This window comes from Toxotes jaculatrix, chromosome 3 (genome assembly GCF_017976425.1).
Source record: "Toxotes jaculatrix isolate fToxJac2 chromosome 3, fToxJac2.pri, whole genome shotgun sequence".
Classification (NCBI taxonomy): domain Eukaryota; kingdom Metazoa; phylum Chordata; class Actinopteri; family Toxotidae; genus Toxotes; species Toxotes jaculatrix.
In genome coordinates, this window is record NC_054396.1 from 16,613,727 (window position 1) to 16,633,313 (window position 19,587).

Here is a 19,587-nt window from a genome sequence, read left to right on the forward strand (position 1 = left end):
TCTAGAGACCCCAGAGACCACTGTTTGACAGATAAGTCTCTAGACAAGGTCTGAGAGTAGGACACGGTCTGTCTTCCTTTTTGCTTCTGTGTAGAGAAATGTGTAGAGAAATTGATCAGGCCCCGTGTGAGTGAGAGATTGATTATTTGTTCCTTCTCAGGGCTTCGTGTGTGCCCTCTGGATTCTTGTAGAAAACACTGTTTAGCTTACTGACCATCACAGGTTATTTCTACTATTTGTCCCGTCAAACTGATTTGTGAAGGGAAAAGAATAGACAAATAAATGATTAGTCACATCCTGAAGTGGGCAGTGGGCGACAAAGCTACAGCTAAAATTTACCAGAAAAAGGATGAGGAGGAGGATGGAAAAGGAGGAAGAAGAAGGTGGTGGTGGTGAATATGATGGCCACAAAAGATATAATATTTACTTTATGCGATGCTGCTGCATAATGATTAAATTAATATGACATATCATGAGCTTTTGAAGTTCTTATGGTTGTCATGTTATCAAACAATAACCAAATTTCACATCCAGCAGACAGAGAGCAAGATCATCATCCCACTGGAGTTGTGTTTCTAGCTACACGACAATAGTCCAATATTTACTGGACTTTCAGCAGTGGTTTGGTGAGTGTTTAGCTTATGAGTTGTTTGAATTTCTTCACCAGCCAGCTAACTATGTCTGCCTGCTGGACAGGAACAGTGATCACACAGTGGGCTTATTAGAGCCAGCTTTACCAACAGCTGCCTGCTGCTTATTGAAATAGTGCTGACGACAGTGGCGAGACTCAAGTTTTGCAGATATGTCACTGAAGAGTGACCGCTTTCTGTTGTTTTATGGATATATTGTCTTTAAAAGCTACAACTGATACAGTCTTGATAAAATAAAATTACACCTCATGTAACCTATGATCAATAGAATATCCTACAACAAAGAGCAGTGCCACTGACTGCTGGAACACCGCATACATGCAACCTCATAATAACTCAATTAGAGCCATTATGCAACATGAGCAATAAATTATGCAACTCCCTCCTTTACAAATGATGCCATCTGAATCATGAATACTGTGAAAATATGCAGTTCGCCACGGATAATGCTGCAGCAACCTTAGGAATAGTGTGGGCAGCTACAACATTTTTCAGCATAAAAGGAGATAAAATAAGAGCCTGGCCAACACTTTACCCATTTAAAAACCTTTCATGGATGGTAAAATCCAGAGTGGCTGTGAGAACTGTGCTATAACTTGATCTACTTAGCTTGACAAAGTGACATTCCTAAATACAATAAGCTGCCAAAACCAAGTATAACATAGCACAGTAAAGACAGATACGGTAGCTACAATTAAAATCGATGTGTAAAAATGCTATTTTTACTGAAGCTGTTTTTCTGTTCAAGATAAAACCTTTCTTAATGTGCCCAAATCCTACAGGAATCTGTTGTCTCAACTGAGACCACAAAGCGTGGATGGAGCCATTGGCATGCCAAACAGACAGACTTGCTTTGTTTTCATCTCTCTCAAGTGCTCTACTGAGAAGCTATATATAAACAGGTGCAGCTCTCTCAGAACTAGCCATCTGTGTCGGTTCTTTCACATATTAAAAAAAAAAGTTGTGTTGAAATGTCAGAGACAAGCGCCTGTGTGTCTGTGGACAGCTAATGCACAATGGGAGAGACAGAAAACCACTGAAGCTATACAACAATACAGACAGGGACGACATGCTATGTGCATCTGTTACGTGCACACGTGCATGCATACGATCACAAAATCAACTCATCTAAAAAAAAATCCCAGCCTCTGATGTCTTGTCTTCTAGCTTGCTCAAAGCCACATCCAATCTGCTTCTGCTGTTTTTTGGGCAATTTCATAAAAGTATAATCTAATTAAATATCTAAATTAGATACTAATGAACATTTTTCATCTGTGGAGCAGCTTTCTTTCTGTCATGTTGGCACTGCCAAACTCCCCTCTTTGCTCCTGAATCAGCATAACACCACTGCGTGGGTGAAAGGGAGAGAGGAGCAAGGCCAAACCGGGGCTGGGAGTAGCAAATTATTCATGTAGAGTGCTTTAGCGTGTACAGCAGTGAGCAATGTGGGCTGTGCTTCCCACCTCTACCCACACCGTGTGGAGAAAATCAAGCCTGTTTAAAGGACTGAGCCTCTGTGCTTCAGAGACAGGCCTTTAATGCACCCTGAAAACAGAGCAACCAATTGACAGTTGCAACTTTTTAACTGCCCTCTGAAGAACAACACGTCAACAGCTCAATACTTAGAAATGTAACTGCAGCTGAAACTACAAAAGAGACAGGTAATGAAATGTTTTCTTCAGCAAAAAATAATTATTTATGAAAAAACAAAACAGCTTATTGTGTAAACTGACCTGGAACTCTCACTTTCTGTGTTTTGGGGGCTGTGTTGTGTGTGTGGGTCAACTGTATGTGTGAGTGTGGCACAGTTATTTGGCAGCAGCAGGCTCTGTTTGTTAGTGAGATCATCTTGTTAGTGAATTGGCAACCTCATTAAATGGCAGGAGGTTAACTTGTCTGCTTGGTGGAGAGTGTATTTAACCTTGGCTCCAAACTGTAACTCAGCTGCAGCTGACGAGACTACACACTGACTGTAATCTATCAATTACATTGGAAACCTTTAGTATTTGCTCTCATTCACTGCAACATGTAAATAATAAAACCAAGTGGTTTTCAACATCTTGCTTGTCAAACATTTTGACCTAACAAATGAACACTGGAAGTGAATCTGATCCATCTAAAAGTCTTTCCCATCATCAGTGCAGCTTTAGCATCAGGGGGTTAATTGCATCTCTAATCAAAATCTCAATATGTCAAATTCACAATTCACTTGACCCTTTTGCGACTTGGCACAAGGGAGCCACAGAGAAAAGCTTTAAGCCAAGCTAAACTCTACTTAATTTCTGTATTACTGAATTACTGTTTTTGTCCTCATTTCAACTATCTATCTATTATGCCTGAAAAACAGAGTAATTCTACTGTGGTCCTGAGAGCTCAATGCAGTGCAGCTTAACAAACATATACAAATAAACAAAACACAAGCAAATAAAGAAAACATATTCTGCATATGTGTTGTCATTAGTGAAGATGTTTACCGGGGATATTACTGCAAAGAATCAGCAAATGTGTGCTGAGATATGTAAATTCTTCTAGACATTCACAAATCTGAGTACACACATCCAGACTGAGATGCAGTTTCATAGCTTTTCACACACATTTGCAAATAATACCTCCATAGATTTTGTCTTGAATTGTGATTTGTCTGTTTGCATGTGCTTTCTACTGCATCCGTATGCTCAGCTCTTGTGGCAATTGAATAATTCCCTGGAAAAATCGAAATCTATAAATATACTATATATCTTAAGCTTATGAGATGGTCCTTTGTGGAGCTCCTCCAACAACTGTATTTTTTCATAGTTGTACATATCTGCAGTAAATATTACACCATGTACCCAGAGAATGATCTTGAGCTCTATGATGGTGACCACAAGGTTTGAATCATAAAGGAGTGCAGCTGAAGCAAAAGCGTTTGGTGTAAGAGCAAATGTGAATTCTGTTTTGGGAATTTTTACATTTCAGTTGACACAGTACCAAGAGTAAAGTGTGTCGTTAGTGAGTAAACCCGGGTGTGCCATGATACATCAACAGTGTAGTGATGCTCCATCCAGTCAGCTCACAGCCAGAAAAGCTGCCCTTTCACTGTCAAAATAATGAGAGATTGAACACTGCAGGTTACCACAAGGAAAGGTCAGAGAGATTGATCCCATTCTCATAGATTGATCCCACTCTCAGAGGAGCTTGCTGAGACATTACAGCCCTGATCACTCACACAATGTGTGTGTGTGTGTGTGTGTGTGTGTGTGTGTGTGTGTGTGTGTGTGTGTGTGTGTGTGTGTGTGTGTGTGTGTGTGTGTGTGTGTGTGTGTGTGTGTGTGTGTGTATGAGTGTGTGTGTACAAGTGTGTTTTTACGAGTGTGTTTGTACGAGTGTCTATGCAAGTGCGGTTGGGTATAAATTCACCAAACACGCAAACAGAATCATGAAGGAAAGCACAGTATATTAATTATCCGAACTGCAAACCCCTGATGACAGCCAAAACTGAAAGCAGGTATGTGAAGGACAAATTAAAAGTGCTCATATGAGGCTTCTTGGTGGCTCATTCGATTAGAGAGTGTACCGCCCTGAATTAAAATCTCACCATGTTTACTGTCTCTCAATTTGGAATGATCCAATAAAGGAAAAGAATTGCTAAAATGTAATGGAGCAAGAAGACCAAGTACTCATAAGCAGCTGATGAACTCCTGGCTATAAAAGGTGTTCTTGAAGTTGTAAAAAACGACAACTATGAAACACAAAAAGTAGCTGACTTACTTCAGGCAACCTTTCACAGAAAAATAAAAAATAAAATTGCAAACCCTTGCAGAATGTCTTCCAGAGTGTGTCTCAAAAGAGGATTTCAAACTGCCATGATTCTTTGATTTCCGTAGTTTCCATACTAATGAACCATTTACACCCTTCCACAAGTACAAGGCTTACAAAAGAAATATCACAATTATAAAAACATTAGGGCTACAATTAATGATTATTTTCATTACTGGTTAATGTGCCGATTATTTTCTCAAATAATTGCGTATCAAACAGTCAAAGATGTCCATCGGAGTTTCGCAGAGTCCGAGGTCATGTGTTTAATTGTCCAACATTTAAAAAAACCTAAAAGTATTCAGTTTCAAATAATATAAAGCAACAACTAATTTACCCGTAGACATTTAATGTCTTTCCTCAGAGTGACGTCACACACTGTAGAGTACTGTCACTCACTTGTTCCAACATGTTAGAAATGCCTCTTGGTACAGTCAGTGTGAAAAACAACAACATGGAAATTTAAAACAGTACATTGTACACGTTTCAGTTAATTAAATGTTTGTTCTTAGTCCATGTACCTTGTCTTTGTTTCATTCTTTTGAACAATACTAAAGCAGTGGTAGGTTTATTTTGCATACATTTTAAACTCTCAAGGTTACACCTTCTAGCTGTAACACAGCTATGCACAATCTCTCTTTTGATAGTGGGACCTTATCTCTGTGAGAGAGGTGGCTGTTGGAAAACATTTTCTTCAGGGAGAGATCACTACTAAGAATATCCTCAGTGGACTCTGGACACACTGTACAGCATGTCCCCCCCCCCTCTTTTTTTTTTCCTCGACAGGTCACATTGTTCAACAGCTCAACTCGGGGTCCTCATCATAAATCACACAAGTTCTCTTTCTTAGTTGCAACCATGAAATAATGTCCAAAAGTCGTACAGAGACAGACTACTGATGAGGGAAGGGGACGGTGGAAAGCTTTCACACTTCCTACCCATGGAGGGAGCCAGAGAGTGCAGAATTTCATGGGGAGATATGGAGTCCCGTGGGAGCATACACACCCACATAACAACACGAGCGCGCACAACAGAAAAACAAACCGTGCACTCACAAAGTCAGATTCAATCATCCTGCTAAATATTGCACCTGGAGTAGGAAGCATATCTAACACCAACCTTTATGATTTTAACCATTTTAACTCTTATTCCCTGCACAAATGGTGGTGGCAGTCACCCACCCTCTGTCCCACTTTACTTCTGACACACATACCATGTATATGGTGATCGGCATAGTGTACGAACACATGTGCAAGCAGACATACTGTGTCTAACCTAGACAACCTCAGTATTCTCCTCTCACTGTCAGTCAATTCACAGCAAGTGTCTTTCCCCCCGCACGGTTTGCTCTGCCAGGAACCAGACCACAAGCTGTGAGCAAGAAATGTCAGCTGTCATTAAACGCAGTCACATACCTCACTGAGATATGATATTTTAGGTGCTCATTACCAGGAAAGGAAGGAAGATCATTTCCCATCCCACAAGTATGGTCTTTCAGAAAGCACACACACGTTCCAAATTTTAATGGTAGGAGGCTTATAGCATTCTGTAGCTAAAGTATCAGTGGAGGATGAAGCATGACATGACATGAGAGTGCTATTTTTCATGCCTCAATAAAAATGATGACTGTAAAAGAAAATTGATGCCATTTTAGAAGAGACAGATACAAACTTTCTGTTGGGAGAAAGAGCAGCTAGAACCATGACAGCAATACGTGGCAGTTTTAAACATTAGTTGCAACACAGTCACGCATCATGTGTAATCCTCTCCCCCAACATTTTCCTTAGAAATGTCAAAATTTGTCTATTCTCCTTCTTGCCTTAGTTACCTCAAAATTATTCAGCAATAGCTTTCACATCCTTCCCATGACAAAGGCCTTGGTCATTACCTGAATATCAAATTGTTTTTGACAAGGCACAACAAAAGTGACAGCGACGTCTACCTTCAAAGTAACAACAAAGAGTTGGAATAAAGAGGATAACTATGGAACAACAAAGGCAGAAATCATCATAATAATCCTTCAAGTTCTGCGTCTTACAGAGATTAATGAGGCATACGACAGAGGTGGTCATAATTAATTTGTAACAAGTGAAGGTCATGGGAGCAGAGGGTCAGTGTGAATTATTAACTACCACGTGCACAGGGGCGCGCTGCCAAGCAGGTGTGAATGGGGTGAGCTTAAGGTGAGTGGGGAAATATGTCACGCACAGTTTGGTGCCCAGGCACGTAGTCACACACACACACACACACTTTCAATACCAGTAAAGAAGCACAGGAACATCTAAACACACTGCATATTAAGTATGTGCATAAACAAATCCAAACAAAAATGCAACAGTGGCAGTCAAGTTTAAATCAAATTAACATAAAATTCACTACAAATAACCATACTAGCTATTCAGTCCTGTTTTCAGTGCAATAATATTCAGAATAAGAATCAAAAATCAGGAGGGCAGGTTATTCTATTAAAGTCCTATTAGGGCCCTTTAAACCATGGTATCCGTTTCCATTACACAGTCTGAATGAACAGTGTTTTAAGACTACTAAGTGCACAGTGAGAAGCGTGAGCGAGCACATGTCTCAGCAGTGTGCCAGGCTGAGCCATGCCACGCCACGGCTGTGACAGGTCAGTAAGAGTCAGCAGGTATATAGGTCAATCCCCTGGGACTCCTTCAATGGGGACACGTGGTCAGGCCTGTGGATTAGACAGGAAATGAAGGATCATCCACTGAGCAAGCAGGCCTCAACTACACTCACAGGCTCTCACATACAGTCTCACACAATGCATTGATGGTGAATATGCAAAATGTAATTAGATGATCATCACAAGGAGTTTTGCAGGGCCAAACATACAGTATGGTTACACTACGGGTTCTGAATGAATACTACTCCTTTTTCTGCCTCAGGGTCATTGGTTTTCAGCAACAGTGGCATGTTTGTTAGGCCCACCTGAAGGTAGACTAGCCAATTTTCTAAGTAGTCAAATAGTCTGAGATTTTTATAAGACTAGCATCAAATCAGTCTGGACAAGGTCGCATTGAAAGAATGATCTTGTCCTAGTGAATAGCTTTTCAGATTGGAATATAACAAAAATCTATTAAGAACTACTACTACTAGCTTCAAATACAAAACCTGGCACATAGCAAGCATATCACCAAGGTGTTTACTTTAGAAGAATGTTCTAAAACAGTGGCAGTTTACACGTGAATTTTTTTTTTTTCGTTTTTGTGGGAAGGTCTCACAATCTCTCCAGCAGTATGTTGCTGCAGGACAACAGTGTGTCATCTGCTATCAAGTGTGTGTGTGTATCTTCTGTCTCTCCAGAAACAGAGTAACACAGGGTCAGGTCGTGTTCTCTGCTCTTTATTTACTTATTCTGTCTATTTCTGTTTGTTTCAGTGGGGGCAACAAGTGCCCTCTTTTTGCCCAGCACAAACAGGGGCTGACCAGATTGGTGAGACTATCCCGCCTCACTGTCTGAACCTCCAAGACGTCCAAGTGATCCCACAAGATATTTACTGAAAGTATGTTTTTAAATTCTTTCCTTTTTGTAGTGAGTCAGACACAGACACAGACTGCTGCATGACATTTTTATCCTTTCTACGTCTCAGCAGGGTTACATTTAGAGGAAGCCATAGGTTACCTTTAAAGCACAATGTTTATTACTGTTTAACAGATTTCAGCCTATAAAGATATCAGGAACCATATCCATATGAAAAACATGTAAGAATAAAGCATTACATGTAGCTAAACATACTATTTTAAATTGTTTAACCTTTAGGTTTGAACCCAATGTTCCCCCTGTGCCTGCGTGGGTTTTCTCTGGGTACTCTGGCTTCCTCCCACAATCCCAAAAAACATCCACATTAGGTTAATTGGCTACTCTACATTGTCCATAAGTGTGAGGTTGTCTGTCTTTGCGTGTTGGCCCTGCGAGTGACTGGCAACCAGTACAGGGTGTACCCCGCTTCGCACCTGTAGTCAGCTGGGATAGGCTCCAGCTCCCCCACCACCCTGACTGATCAAGCTGTATAGAAAATGGATGGATTTAATCTTTATTTAAAAAGACCTCACTGATAGTCAAGAGTGTCCTGGCCAAGGTTCTAAACAACTAAACAAAGCATATCATAATTCTAATCCATCGCCTCCACCACAGCTAAATATAACTGAATTTTTAAGGGAGATTCAGTGGCGTCACCTCCTTCATCCTTCAAAGATGTGAAATCTTTCCTAGAGGACAAGAACAATCCAATATCCAACATCACATACTTCAGGACTTGTAGGACAACATTCAAAGGAAGACTGAAGCTGTTCTGAAGGCAAATGGTGGTATTTGACTGTTTCCTTAATTTTTTCTTTTGAAGCCTTTTAGCCCAGCTCTGCTAATTTGCCCTGAGAATATTCAAGATGAATTGCTGTGTTTATCCCTCTGCAATCTTGCTTAAAAAGCACCCGGAGCAGCAGCAGCACACAGCTCAGCTTAGTTTAGTCAATGCACCTCTCTCTGTGGTCAAAGTGTCTAACGCTGTCAGTATAATAAGACATCTTTGATGTGTCTTATTTTCACCTTCCTACAGTACCTACCACCTTGATTGTGCAGTCACATTTCCTGACCGATTCAGTGTTTTCTCCATGTTTGTGGCTTTAATCAGCACACAGACTTAATGTCAGCAAGATAATAAGACGCAGAATTCCAGTGTGGCTGAGAGAGATTAAGTCCGATGTATGCAACAGCCAATAACAGTATAGTCTGTCTGCAGCACTGTGCAGACAATGGATGATGCCATGGGTAATTTGCTCACTCACATGAACACACAGGAAGATTAAAAAGTCAGATGTGAATTTTGCAAAAGTCCTCCAAGGCAAAGAGAGAATAAAGGCGGTGGCGAAAACAAAAGTCAAACCCCTAAACATGAATCTGTTTTCCAAAATGTTAATCAAGCTGCAGCCAAACAAATCTATTTTACACTGTGGTTGGCAGCCGAGCCCAAACAAGTCATGTGTCTCGTCGCATATGTCTGTCCCCAGGACAAGTTAATCAGGCTGTCTCCTCAGCCCTGTTTTATTTTAGATGAGTTTCTAATACTCCTGCCAAGCAAATCTACAGATAACAGCCAAGCAAATACAATTCATGTATCTCACATTAGTCTTTCAGAAGAATTACTCAAGCTGTAACTTATCACCAGCATTAGATGACAAGTTTACTGGAACAAGGCCAGAAAAAATATATGTCAATCAATGCTACACTAGTCTTTCATATAGTTAGATTGCTGCAAACATACATACTTTTTTTTTTTTTTAAACTTGGTTAGCAAGCCTGTATGTCAGTATGGGGTATTAACATCCTGTGAGTGAGCGTCATATACTTTAAGCTGAGACATAGCAAAGGCCAGTCTTTATGAAATGAATATATAAAGAGATACAGTAACTTCCATTAAAAGAAAATTTACTTAAATATTCATCAGATATGAAATATTAATTTCTACATGCACAACAATCAAAGTCAAACATGTTCAAGTGTTATCTAAGAGCTCAAGATAATTTGCTTCACTGGGGACTGTGTAGGTGTGGTATGATCAGATTTGATTGACAGTGGCCTGACAACAGAAGAAAACAACCCCACAACTGTAATCACGATTGATTCAAATGTTGCTAAATCCTGATTGTTGCATAGAAATGTCGTGTCCACCCACCTTAAACCAGTGAGAAGAGCATAGACACAAAAAACCCCCACAAGTACAGAAATCGCTTGTTGTCTCAAGTTAGAACCTTGTCTATGCAAAAAAAAAAAAAAAAAGGCTTTTAACTGATCATACAGGGCAACAAGAACTCCTTTGGGGGCTATTTAAGCCATTTAAGAGGCTGACATGTCTATATGAAATAAATTTCATTTCACTTCTTTGTACTGTGGTCATTTTATCCATTAGAGCTGTTAATGGGAGGCTGAAAAGGGTGGCACGCCATGTGGTGAGTTGTGAGTGGTTTTCTGGAGACATAAGCAAAATAAAAACTGCAGCTAGTACATTGATCAGACAGACTGCTGCATCTTCTGTTGCATTTCTTTAACTGGTACAAAACCACACAGCAAACTAACCTGGCCTAAAAAAAATAAACCACAAATATATTGGAGACAAAGAAGCTGTATGTGTTCAGTTGGGAAGTAAGATGTTTACAAGAACAGTAAACATGTGAACCCATTAGGAACTATTGCCCTTCCTATAACTGTTGTCTCACGCCCCCAGTAGCAAGCTGCACTGGCAGTGGAGGCCCAGTGTCTTCACTAATGGAGGCAGTGGGAGGACCATCTCTCTGGCTGAGTGTAATGGTCCTTGTGCTGCTTTTTCTATTGTTGATATTGTTGTCAGGCCGCTGTTCAGGGGGGCAGCCCAGACCCTCACTAACTGATCTGGTCATCTCCACTACTGCCTGACAGCTGCAGCACTGAGAAGATTAGCAAGGGGTTAAATGTAATATCTGAGCGATCAGTGAGCTTTATCTCTTTCATTTTGTCTCTCAATCTCCTGCTCCCTTTCATTATAGCTCTCCCTCTGTCTGGCTGTGTGTGTGTTTTTTTCTTGTTCCCCTGACATACAACCACAGGTCTCCGTTCCATAATCTCACATTTGTGTCGCCAGCCTTGTAGTACTTGCAGCCTCTAAGCATAGCACACTCTTAACTAACCCCCTCCTTCTTCCCTAATGCCAGCATTAGGGAGTCGTTGCATGCCTGAGGTGCTGCGGGGAAGAGAGAGCGGGAGCACCGATGAGGTGGGTGAAGTGATGTGTTGAGACAGGAAAGCCCAGTAGCAGGGGTGGGAGGACTGCTCTGGCCCACCTCTGTGGCTCTGACAGCGAGGATAGACACGGCATTGCCAGTGGCCCCTGGAGCATCGCTAAAGCTTGTTAGCATAGCCACCAGGCCTTGAAGATGATGAGTTCTGAAGAGGTGATTAAGCCAATGCTAAGGTTGCTTGTAGGCTTCAAAGCACATTCGTTCATAAGGTAGGAGAGGAAGGGCATTTGAAGACAGAACCGTAGAAAAGGACTGGAGGGGTAATTCGAGTTCAATACGGTCACTGTGCTCCTCAGACAGTCATTCATCAAAAGAGCTGATATTGCTGCTGGTGCAGGCAGGACTTGGAACAGGTCGAGGTTGACCTCAAACACATCTCATGAAAAATGTACTCTTGGTGCACAGAAGCTTTGCAGAATAAGGCACATACAAGCAATCACTGTGTCAAAAGGTGATAGTCACTGTAGATTTTCTTCTCGCCCTTTTCTCTTTCCTGTCTCTTGCAGGTTTAGAATCAGGCAAAACAGTGCTCTCAGAAGATCTGTGATATACAGGAATTTAGACAAAGTGTATGCTACTCTAGCTCAGCCTGAGCCCAGAGCCTGCTGCCAAACACAAAGGTCCCAGAGATGAGAGTGAGTGGCATTTAAGCCTCCAAACCAGCGAGCCATCTGTGCTGGGTGCCACATAATCTCAACAGGAAGCAGTCATTGCTGTACATCACATCATCTTCCTGTCATGCTGCAGCACAGTCACACACTGAATTTCATCAGTGAGTATACTGTGATGCAAGGATTTGGGGTAAACATGCCTCGTGTAATTTAGACTGAACATGTGCTGTCTCATTAGAAATAGAAGATTTAGGTGGAAAAAAATGTGTTTCACCATTACAGTCTCTTCAAAGCTAATATATTTATCAGACAAAGTCAAAATGGCATTGTCTCAGTTTAATTATCCAACAAGGCTTACTATCCTCAGATGGCACTCATTTGTGTGGGTGGATCTTTACAATGGTGTGCTGGGGTTAAGCACCGTACTCAAGGGGATCACTACACTCCCTCAACACGGATTAGAAACGCTCAACTATTAGCTCCTTCCACAAGACTCACCCCACACACAGAACACACACACACACACACACGGAAACACACCCTTCTCTCCATCTCTGTCTCTTTTTGTTTGCGTCTGTAGCACATCTTATAAATATTGTGCCTTATTATGTGCAGGGTTTTTAAAATGCTCGCCTTGCTGTTGCTGCTAAATCAACAAGACTGAATCAAGAGGGCTGAGTACCCGTGTTGCAATGTCAACTGCAAACGATTCAACCAGAAGTAATTGCCAATTCAATCAATGTGTCAAAAAGCAAGCAGTCTCCTACTAAGGCATGTAGACAGGAGGAAGAGGAATGCAAACGGAGGGAGAAGAGCAGTGAAACGTGCAAAGAGGAGGAGGGTGCACATAGATCCATCCTAACTACAACTGAAAGAAGAGAGACGAGGACAAAACAGTCACAGTGTCACATTAAAGAATGACAAGTTGATGGAAAAACTTTGCTTATCTGGCATGTCACCTAAATCTGTATAATAGAAGACACCTAAAACATTTGAAAAAAAGATTAAATAAAGTAAGGTACAAGCCAACAATGAAATATTTCATAAGAATCTATTCCTGCTTTTGGCAAAATGGCAGTTTTACAGCAAGGCGAGCTGGGATCACACAGTTCACCCATTTAATACATTTGAAATAAGAGAACAGGAGGGTGAAGTACAATAATGTGTGTAGGCGTCCACGGTGTATGTAAGTGTGTAAGTGGGTGTTTGCAGGACTGGAAAATTTCTTACTTTAAAAAAGTATCAGATGTTACCGTTTTAAAATTGCAGTCAGTAGCATAATCCAATATATGGATTGCTAAAAGAACTGAAAACACAAGAAGTCACGGGTAGTGATATCTGCTGTCATCGGTTATTTGTATGTAACTCTGTTACAATATAATGGTGTCACTGCTGATAGTCTACAAATAAAACCTTTGTGCCTGTATTCACAAAACAACCCAACACAGTCGTTTTTGATGGTGGACTGACAGTGATTGCATACTTTGTTACGATGTTATTCAAGTCCCACTGAATGTTAGTCCCCAGCATTGTGTTTTAGTGGGTGTGAGTACATGCGTCCTGGCATGTACAGCATGTGGGCGTGTAAATCTGAGTTCTTGTGACTCAGAGCAGTCCTATATGTGCGCTGACTTGAATAAGCACACGCAGCACACAGGAATATGTAAGTATTAAAAGGCGGCAAGCAGCTGATTGAGGCTGGGTGGGTGTTTGAGCCTGTGATGGTGTACCATCATCACTTTGGGAGCAGCCAGGCTGAGCACGGCAGGCTTGGATGCATGATGCCGGCAGCCATCTGGCTATGGATGGGACTCCTGAGGGAGACACAGGCTGGTGCCAACCTTCAGAAAACACTTCCAGCATGTTTGAGAATGAGAATGACATGTTCATCTATACTGTGGCTCTGTGTGAGAGTGGCAACTGTGTTCCTGCAGAGCTGTGACACATTCACAAATACTACATGTTCTACATATGTTCACTGTATGCCAAGTGCGTCTTCAAGGGCACTGCGGTCTCCAATAATGTGACCCTAACCCTCCTGAAAGCAAATTAGTAGAACTTCCATCAAGAATTTCTATAATTCAAAATATGGATTTAGTCTGTGCACAGCTTTCAGTAGCTGCTGGTAAGCAGTTCTGTTACTGAGTCATGCCCCATTTGTACGAAGAAATGTTTTAAAATTAAACATAGTTTGTAAAGGGTAAATTTTGTGCTACACAATGCCTTATCTGGAATTTCTCATTATCAAAATTTCATCAAGTGCTAACCGCATAGTTTACCACATTGTGTGTTCCAGGCACATAAAACTGAGCCAATATAAAGTAACTGCAGATGGTGTTACAGACTGTTAAAAGGTCTCTCTTTGCACAGTCTCTGACTGTAATTGCTTTGTCATAGCTGAGCATATTACAGAATGAGACCGTGAGAGTGCTTTTGTGTGTGTGTATGTGTGTGTATATATGTGTGTGCTGTGGGCATGTGTGGCTTTTTGTACAAAGCACAATGACTAAATGCCAGTAAAGGTGACATAATCAGTAGATAAGTAGCCTGAAGAATGTAAAATAATGAGTTATGTGCAGGCAAATATGTTAATGTCAAAAAGTTATTTAAACACTGGCCTTATATCAGCCCTATTTTGTTTCTGGCAGACCAAACCTCAGTGACCAGGGGACCAGAGCCAGGGTATACCACAGTTGAACTCTACTTTGCTGACACATCACCAGGACATGCTAATATTAAAGTGAAGTTTGTCTGATCCACCTTAATATTCTGGGAGATGATAGAGAGTCTCATTGAGCAGCTGAAAAGGCATGTTTAGCCTGAACAGACAAGTGTAAATGAGGGAATTAATCTGGTATGAGCTGCAAGAGGGGTTCAAGTTTGCATTAGGCAGTCTTAAGAAAATGTCTGATATGAGAGACCAAATATATTTCCTGAAAGAGTCACTACAATTTTTTTTAAGTAAGTTTAAGCAGAGTATTTAAATTGTATGTGATCCCAACATGTTATATACAACCTGCTCCCAATACTCAGCGAAAATAACAGCCTCATACAAACAGACATCTGCAGTAAAACTCACATGCACCTGCATGTATGCATTTCTCCTCTCTCTCTCTCACACACACACAGAGAAATCAACACACACTGACCTTATGTGACATGAGGAATCAAACGCAGCTCTCACGCTGCTTCACACTGCATGAACTATTTATAATGTTCTCCCTCACTGAATTATTAATGAGCTATGTTTTCTGTTTCTCTACACTTTTTCTACAGTTCTGTGAGAAATTCAGTCCTTTTACTAATGATCCACACAGGGCCTCGGTCTTGTTATAAACACTGGACACACTTCTATATCATAATAATAGACACACACAGTCAAGTAAAAATGCCTGCCCAACCGTGGGAACAAAATGTGAGGCACCAGTGCTGGAAAAATAATGTTATAGTGGGCCTGCTCGGGACTGAAACATAATGCATTGTGTCAAACACACCTACCTTTATTTACAGTCAAGAGGAAGGTAAGGTATGGCTGTATCTGCTCAGTAGGCTGGAGTAGCCTGAGCGGCACAAAGATGGAGTGATTCAGGAATGAGGACTGACATGCAGTGTACTGTAAATCAGATTGAGCAGCAGACACTCCAGTGAAAACATTTTATGTTCTATTTACAACCAAACTCTGGGGAGTCGACGATGACACAAGGTTGGTTTTAATCTCCTTGAGAAGCGTAATGGGGGAGGAAACAGTCTCAAAACAAGGACATCTTATTTACTCAGAGCCACACATGACTTTCAGCACTAATTGATGTGAAATATTCTGCAACGTAACAAACAGTTGGCCTCCTCTCACTCATTATCTCTGATTCTCACTCTCTTCCTCCTCCTCCCTCTCAATCTATCACCTCTTTCCTTTCCCTCCTCCTCCTCCGTTCTTCCAGTCGTTCTCGCTCAGACGCTGGCACTCATCGTCTCATCACAGATTAAAAAGGGGAAGACTATGTTTCTATGTTTTTTTATGATACAGCTCAGCCTAATTTGCTCTGAATGAATTATGCACTGTCACTCATAGAAGATGACAGAAAATGTATTTTCATGAATAATTCCAACATTTTTCTGATTTCCACAAGCTACAGATCATTTTTAAAAGTCCTTGCTTGCCATTGTAGCAAATTCCATGATGTCTGTTACAAGTGATGCTTAAATGTGGCATAGAAAACATAATCAGTTATTTGGTATTTTCTATTTGTCATTAATTTTGTTTTCACTTTGAGAGTGAAGCATTTTCATCTGTTGGTCAAAGTCAAAAAACCTAATTACATCTATTGTGATTCAATGTGGTAAATAAACAAAACCTGTAAAAGTCCAAGGTGGGCCACATACTTTTTAGAGAAACTGCAGTTAAATCATTTATTGTTTTTTTTTAATTGCTGCAATTACTTTGGCAGATAATCAGTAGCTCATTCTCATTTTCTCCACATTCGCGTTGTCACTTTCTATTAGTGGAAGCACTTTCTGCTCTGTGAACATCACATGAGGTCACCCAGGAAGTTTACTGTAAGCTGTTTCCTGAAAAAAAAAAACAGCAGCATGTGGATGTGAGGTGGAGCAATCCAGGTGAAAATCAGTTTAAACTTATTGGCTACCTTTGATAAGATCCTGTTTTTTTTTTTAAATGAAAGCCTCTCTAAAAATAAGAAGAATTGAGCCTTAAAGAATAATTAACTATTTATCATCAACAATTCCATGAAAACACCAAAACCAGTTTTACTATCCTGCTAACAAGTATAGTGTGTGTAGCCAAAGCCTGATATAGCATTTTCCTGTGCCATAGACCTCCATTGTTGTCCAGATACTATTAAAAACACATAAGTGGCCCAAACCACTCCACTGGGTGACATCTTTTTTCACTACGATGAACATTTGCACTGTGATTTATTTTTACCACCTTTACCACCTTTGCAGATGAAGCTATCCACAGTAAATACACTATTTACTTCTGTTTGAGTAACATCTGCTTAAAAAGCAGGAAATGATTTAGCCTATATCCATGAACCATTTTTTAATTTACATCTTCAATAAGAACCAATGGGCTGAGAACCACAGACAGGATAGGAGATTCAGAAAGCACTGAGATGTAGATTAACGCATTGCTGGTTTTGTCATTTTCATAAAGATTGCTGACAATAACAACAGTACACAATATTCCCAACCTTATCTTCTCAATATGTTTCGTTTAATTTAAAAACAGTTGTCTGAACCCAGTTGTTCAGCCTTTGAGCGCAGATTAAACTCAAAGGGCTTTCCCGTCTATCATCCAGATCAAGATGCTCTGTAAAGCACATGGAGAGACCAGCGGCATATTTGAAGAAATTATGCACCTACAGTCTCTGCCACAACACCCTGGTGAGTGGGAAGAGATGATCACAGTTCTGCCTGCAACAGACAGGAAAAGACAGAGAAAAAAGCAGATGCAGAGAAACAGAAAAGTTTGGAGAGATTAAGCGAGGATAAGGAGGATGAATGTGCCAAACAGGCTGTGGAAATCAAGCTGAGAAACCTAGATTCAAAGTACAACACGCTTCACACCGTGTCCAAATGGTTCTCACCCACTCTGAAGTGACCCACCTGCCAGCTCACATGGAATGACAGGAGAAAAATGTTCACGGGTTGGGAAAGAATGCACCTTATGCTGGATTGAGTTGCAGACTGTAATCAGTAGAGCAGAAACGCAACACACCTAATAACGGAGTCTCTCACAAAAACCGAGCAACAGCAGACTCAAAGTTTTTGTAGACTCTCAGCATCTCAGCAGCCAAGCATGAAAGGGACGCCTGACAAACAAATTATCTCTCTGTTTCCATAGCGATCTATGAATGGCCTGTGCTAGTGCCTGTGACAACCAGATGCCTGGGAAGACATGGCTCGCCCATAAAAAGCCAGCGCTCTGCAGAAAGCCTGTTATTACTGCTATCATTCAATTGGACTTGATTTGCATAATTAAACTCTGTTATTGCCTGGCTCTGGAAGCCACTGCAAGTCCCTGTTCTTACCAACTGGTTTCCCACCATGGCAGAGAACAAGGGAGCACTTAAGGGAGGAATATGCCCTCAGCTGACCCCTGGATGTGACTAATCAATACTAAGATTATCCGTTAAATTGAACTTGATTAGGCTTCATTTCCTGCAGACTGGTCATGTATTCCTGGGCAGCTTTAGGGTAGAGTGCACACTGATGAGGTGAGTCACAGCCTGGACTTCACTCTGCTAACTACATGAAAGGCCCTGACAGAGCAGAGCAGAGCAGGTCCTGGATGAGAAACACAGAAAGAGAGAAAAAGAAGGAGGAAGAGAAGAAGCCCACAGGCTTACATACAGCTGTGCGTGTACAAGCTGCATACAGGACCTACTGCCTCGAAATCCAAATGTCAACCATTAATTTGCTGAAATGTTCTTTTGAACAGTTCTTTGCATTAAATATTTTTGAAAAAGTGAATTAATCTTTCTGTGTTTAAAAAAAAACTGAGAGAATAATCATGGTCCTTTCTTAAAAAATACTAAAAAACAACAGAACCAGTACACATACACAATAAGAGGATTGTGAAGAATCTCATAATCAGAGCAAACTGAGGCAATCACTGGCCACATCTGAAGCCAAATACTTGATTCACGCACACAGGAATTCTCTGTAAAATGCAGCTATTCGCTCCAAGACCAGGCAGCCACAAATGGATAACAACAAAACGGCCTGAAATGCACTGTGACACAGCATTTTTCACAGAAACACATCAATAAATCATTTCATTTAGCGAATTCAGGTGACACTGCTTCATAGTTGAAAGCCAGACAGATCAAACCAGAGTCTTACCTCAACTAGGTGTGGAGTGGGATTGAATCCACACATGTTGCACACTTGGGAGTGGCACTGTGTGCAAGTGTTGTAGTTGGGTTGTTCTGCTGTGTTGCCTATGTTGAGGCTTGTCTTACAGAGTGGACAACAAGCTTTAGGCTTAGAGGATTCTGGGGGAGCGTGCTGTTGTTGCTGCTGAGCAGGGGCTCGAGGCCCTTGTTGTGCAGGCTGAGGTCCTGAGGGTTTACCTGCCCCAGGGCCAGGGGGTCCTCCTGGTTTGGGGGCTGGTTTTGGGGGCTGTTGTTGGGGTTGAGTAGTCTCGGATATGAGAGTGCTGGCTTGGTTTAGGAGAGAAGCACCAAAGCCAAACAACTTCCCAAAAGTCTGCTCTGGAGGTGGGGGCTGTCGAGAAGGGGAGCTCCCTGCACTGCGAGTCTGGTCCTGGCGTGGGTGCTGGGGCTGGTGGGCGGGAGAACTGCGGGATAGATCAGGCTGGGATGGGGCCTTGGCCATGCCGGGGAGAGGGACTGCCCCTGGCGGGAGCTTAGATTGTTGCTGACCTGGGCCAGCTGGACCAGTCTGTTTGGTAGGACCAGGCGCTGGTTGAGCCTGTGCTGGAGGCTGTGTCTGAGAAGGGGTCTGTGTCTGGGGTGCAGCTTGACTCGAAGCATCAGGATTGAGTTCTGGCTTGGCCACATGAGAAGGAGAGTGTATCTGTTGCTGACTCTTGGAGCTTGGTGTGGTCATGTCCATCCCCAATGCCCTCTGCATCTGACAGTTCAGACATAGCCACTCTTGCACCTGTGAAGGAAAAAGATTAAAAAAAAAAAAAAAAAATCAAACAATGACCATAAGCTACAAAGAGAATTAGAAAATGGGATTTAAAGGAA

The 19,587-nt window shown here is 41.5% G+C and overlaps 1 protein-coding gene across 1 annotated transcript in view; it reads right to left on the reverse strand.

The window, feature by feature from the left end:
* The window catches only part of bsnb (bassoon (presynaptic cytomatrix protein) b), a 57,483-nt gene that overhangs the window by 16,256 nt on the left and 21,640 nt on the right, over nt 1-19,587 (reverse strand). The window contains exon 3 of the mRNA XM_041034370.1: nt 18,716-19,498. Coding sequence (XP_040890304.1) covers nt 18,716-19,498 — 783 coding nt within the window. The remainder of the gene's footprint in view (nt 1-18,715; nt 19,499-19,587) is intronic.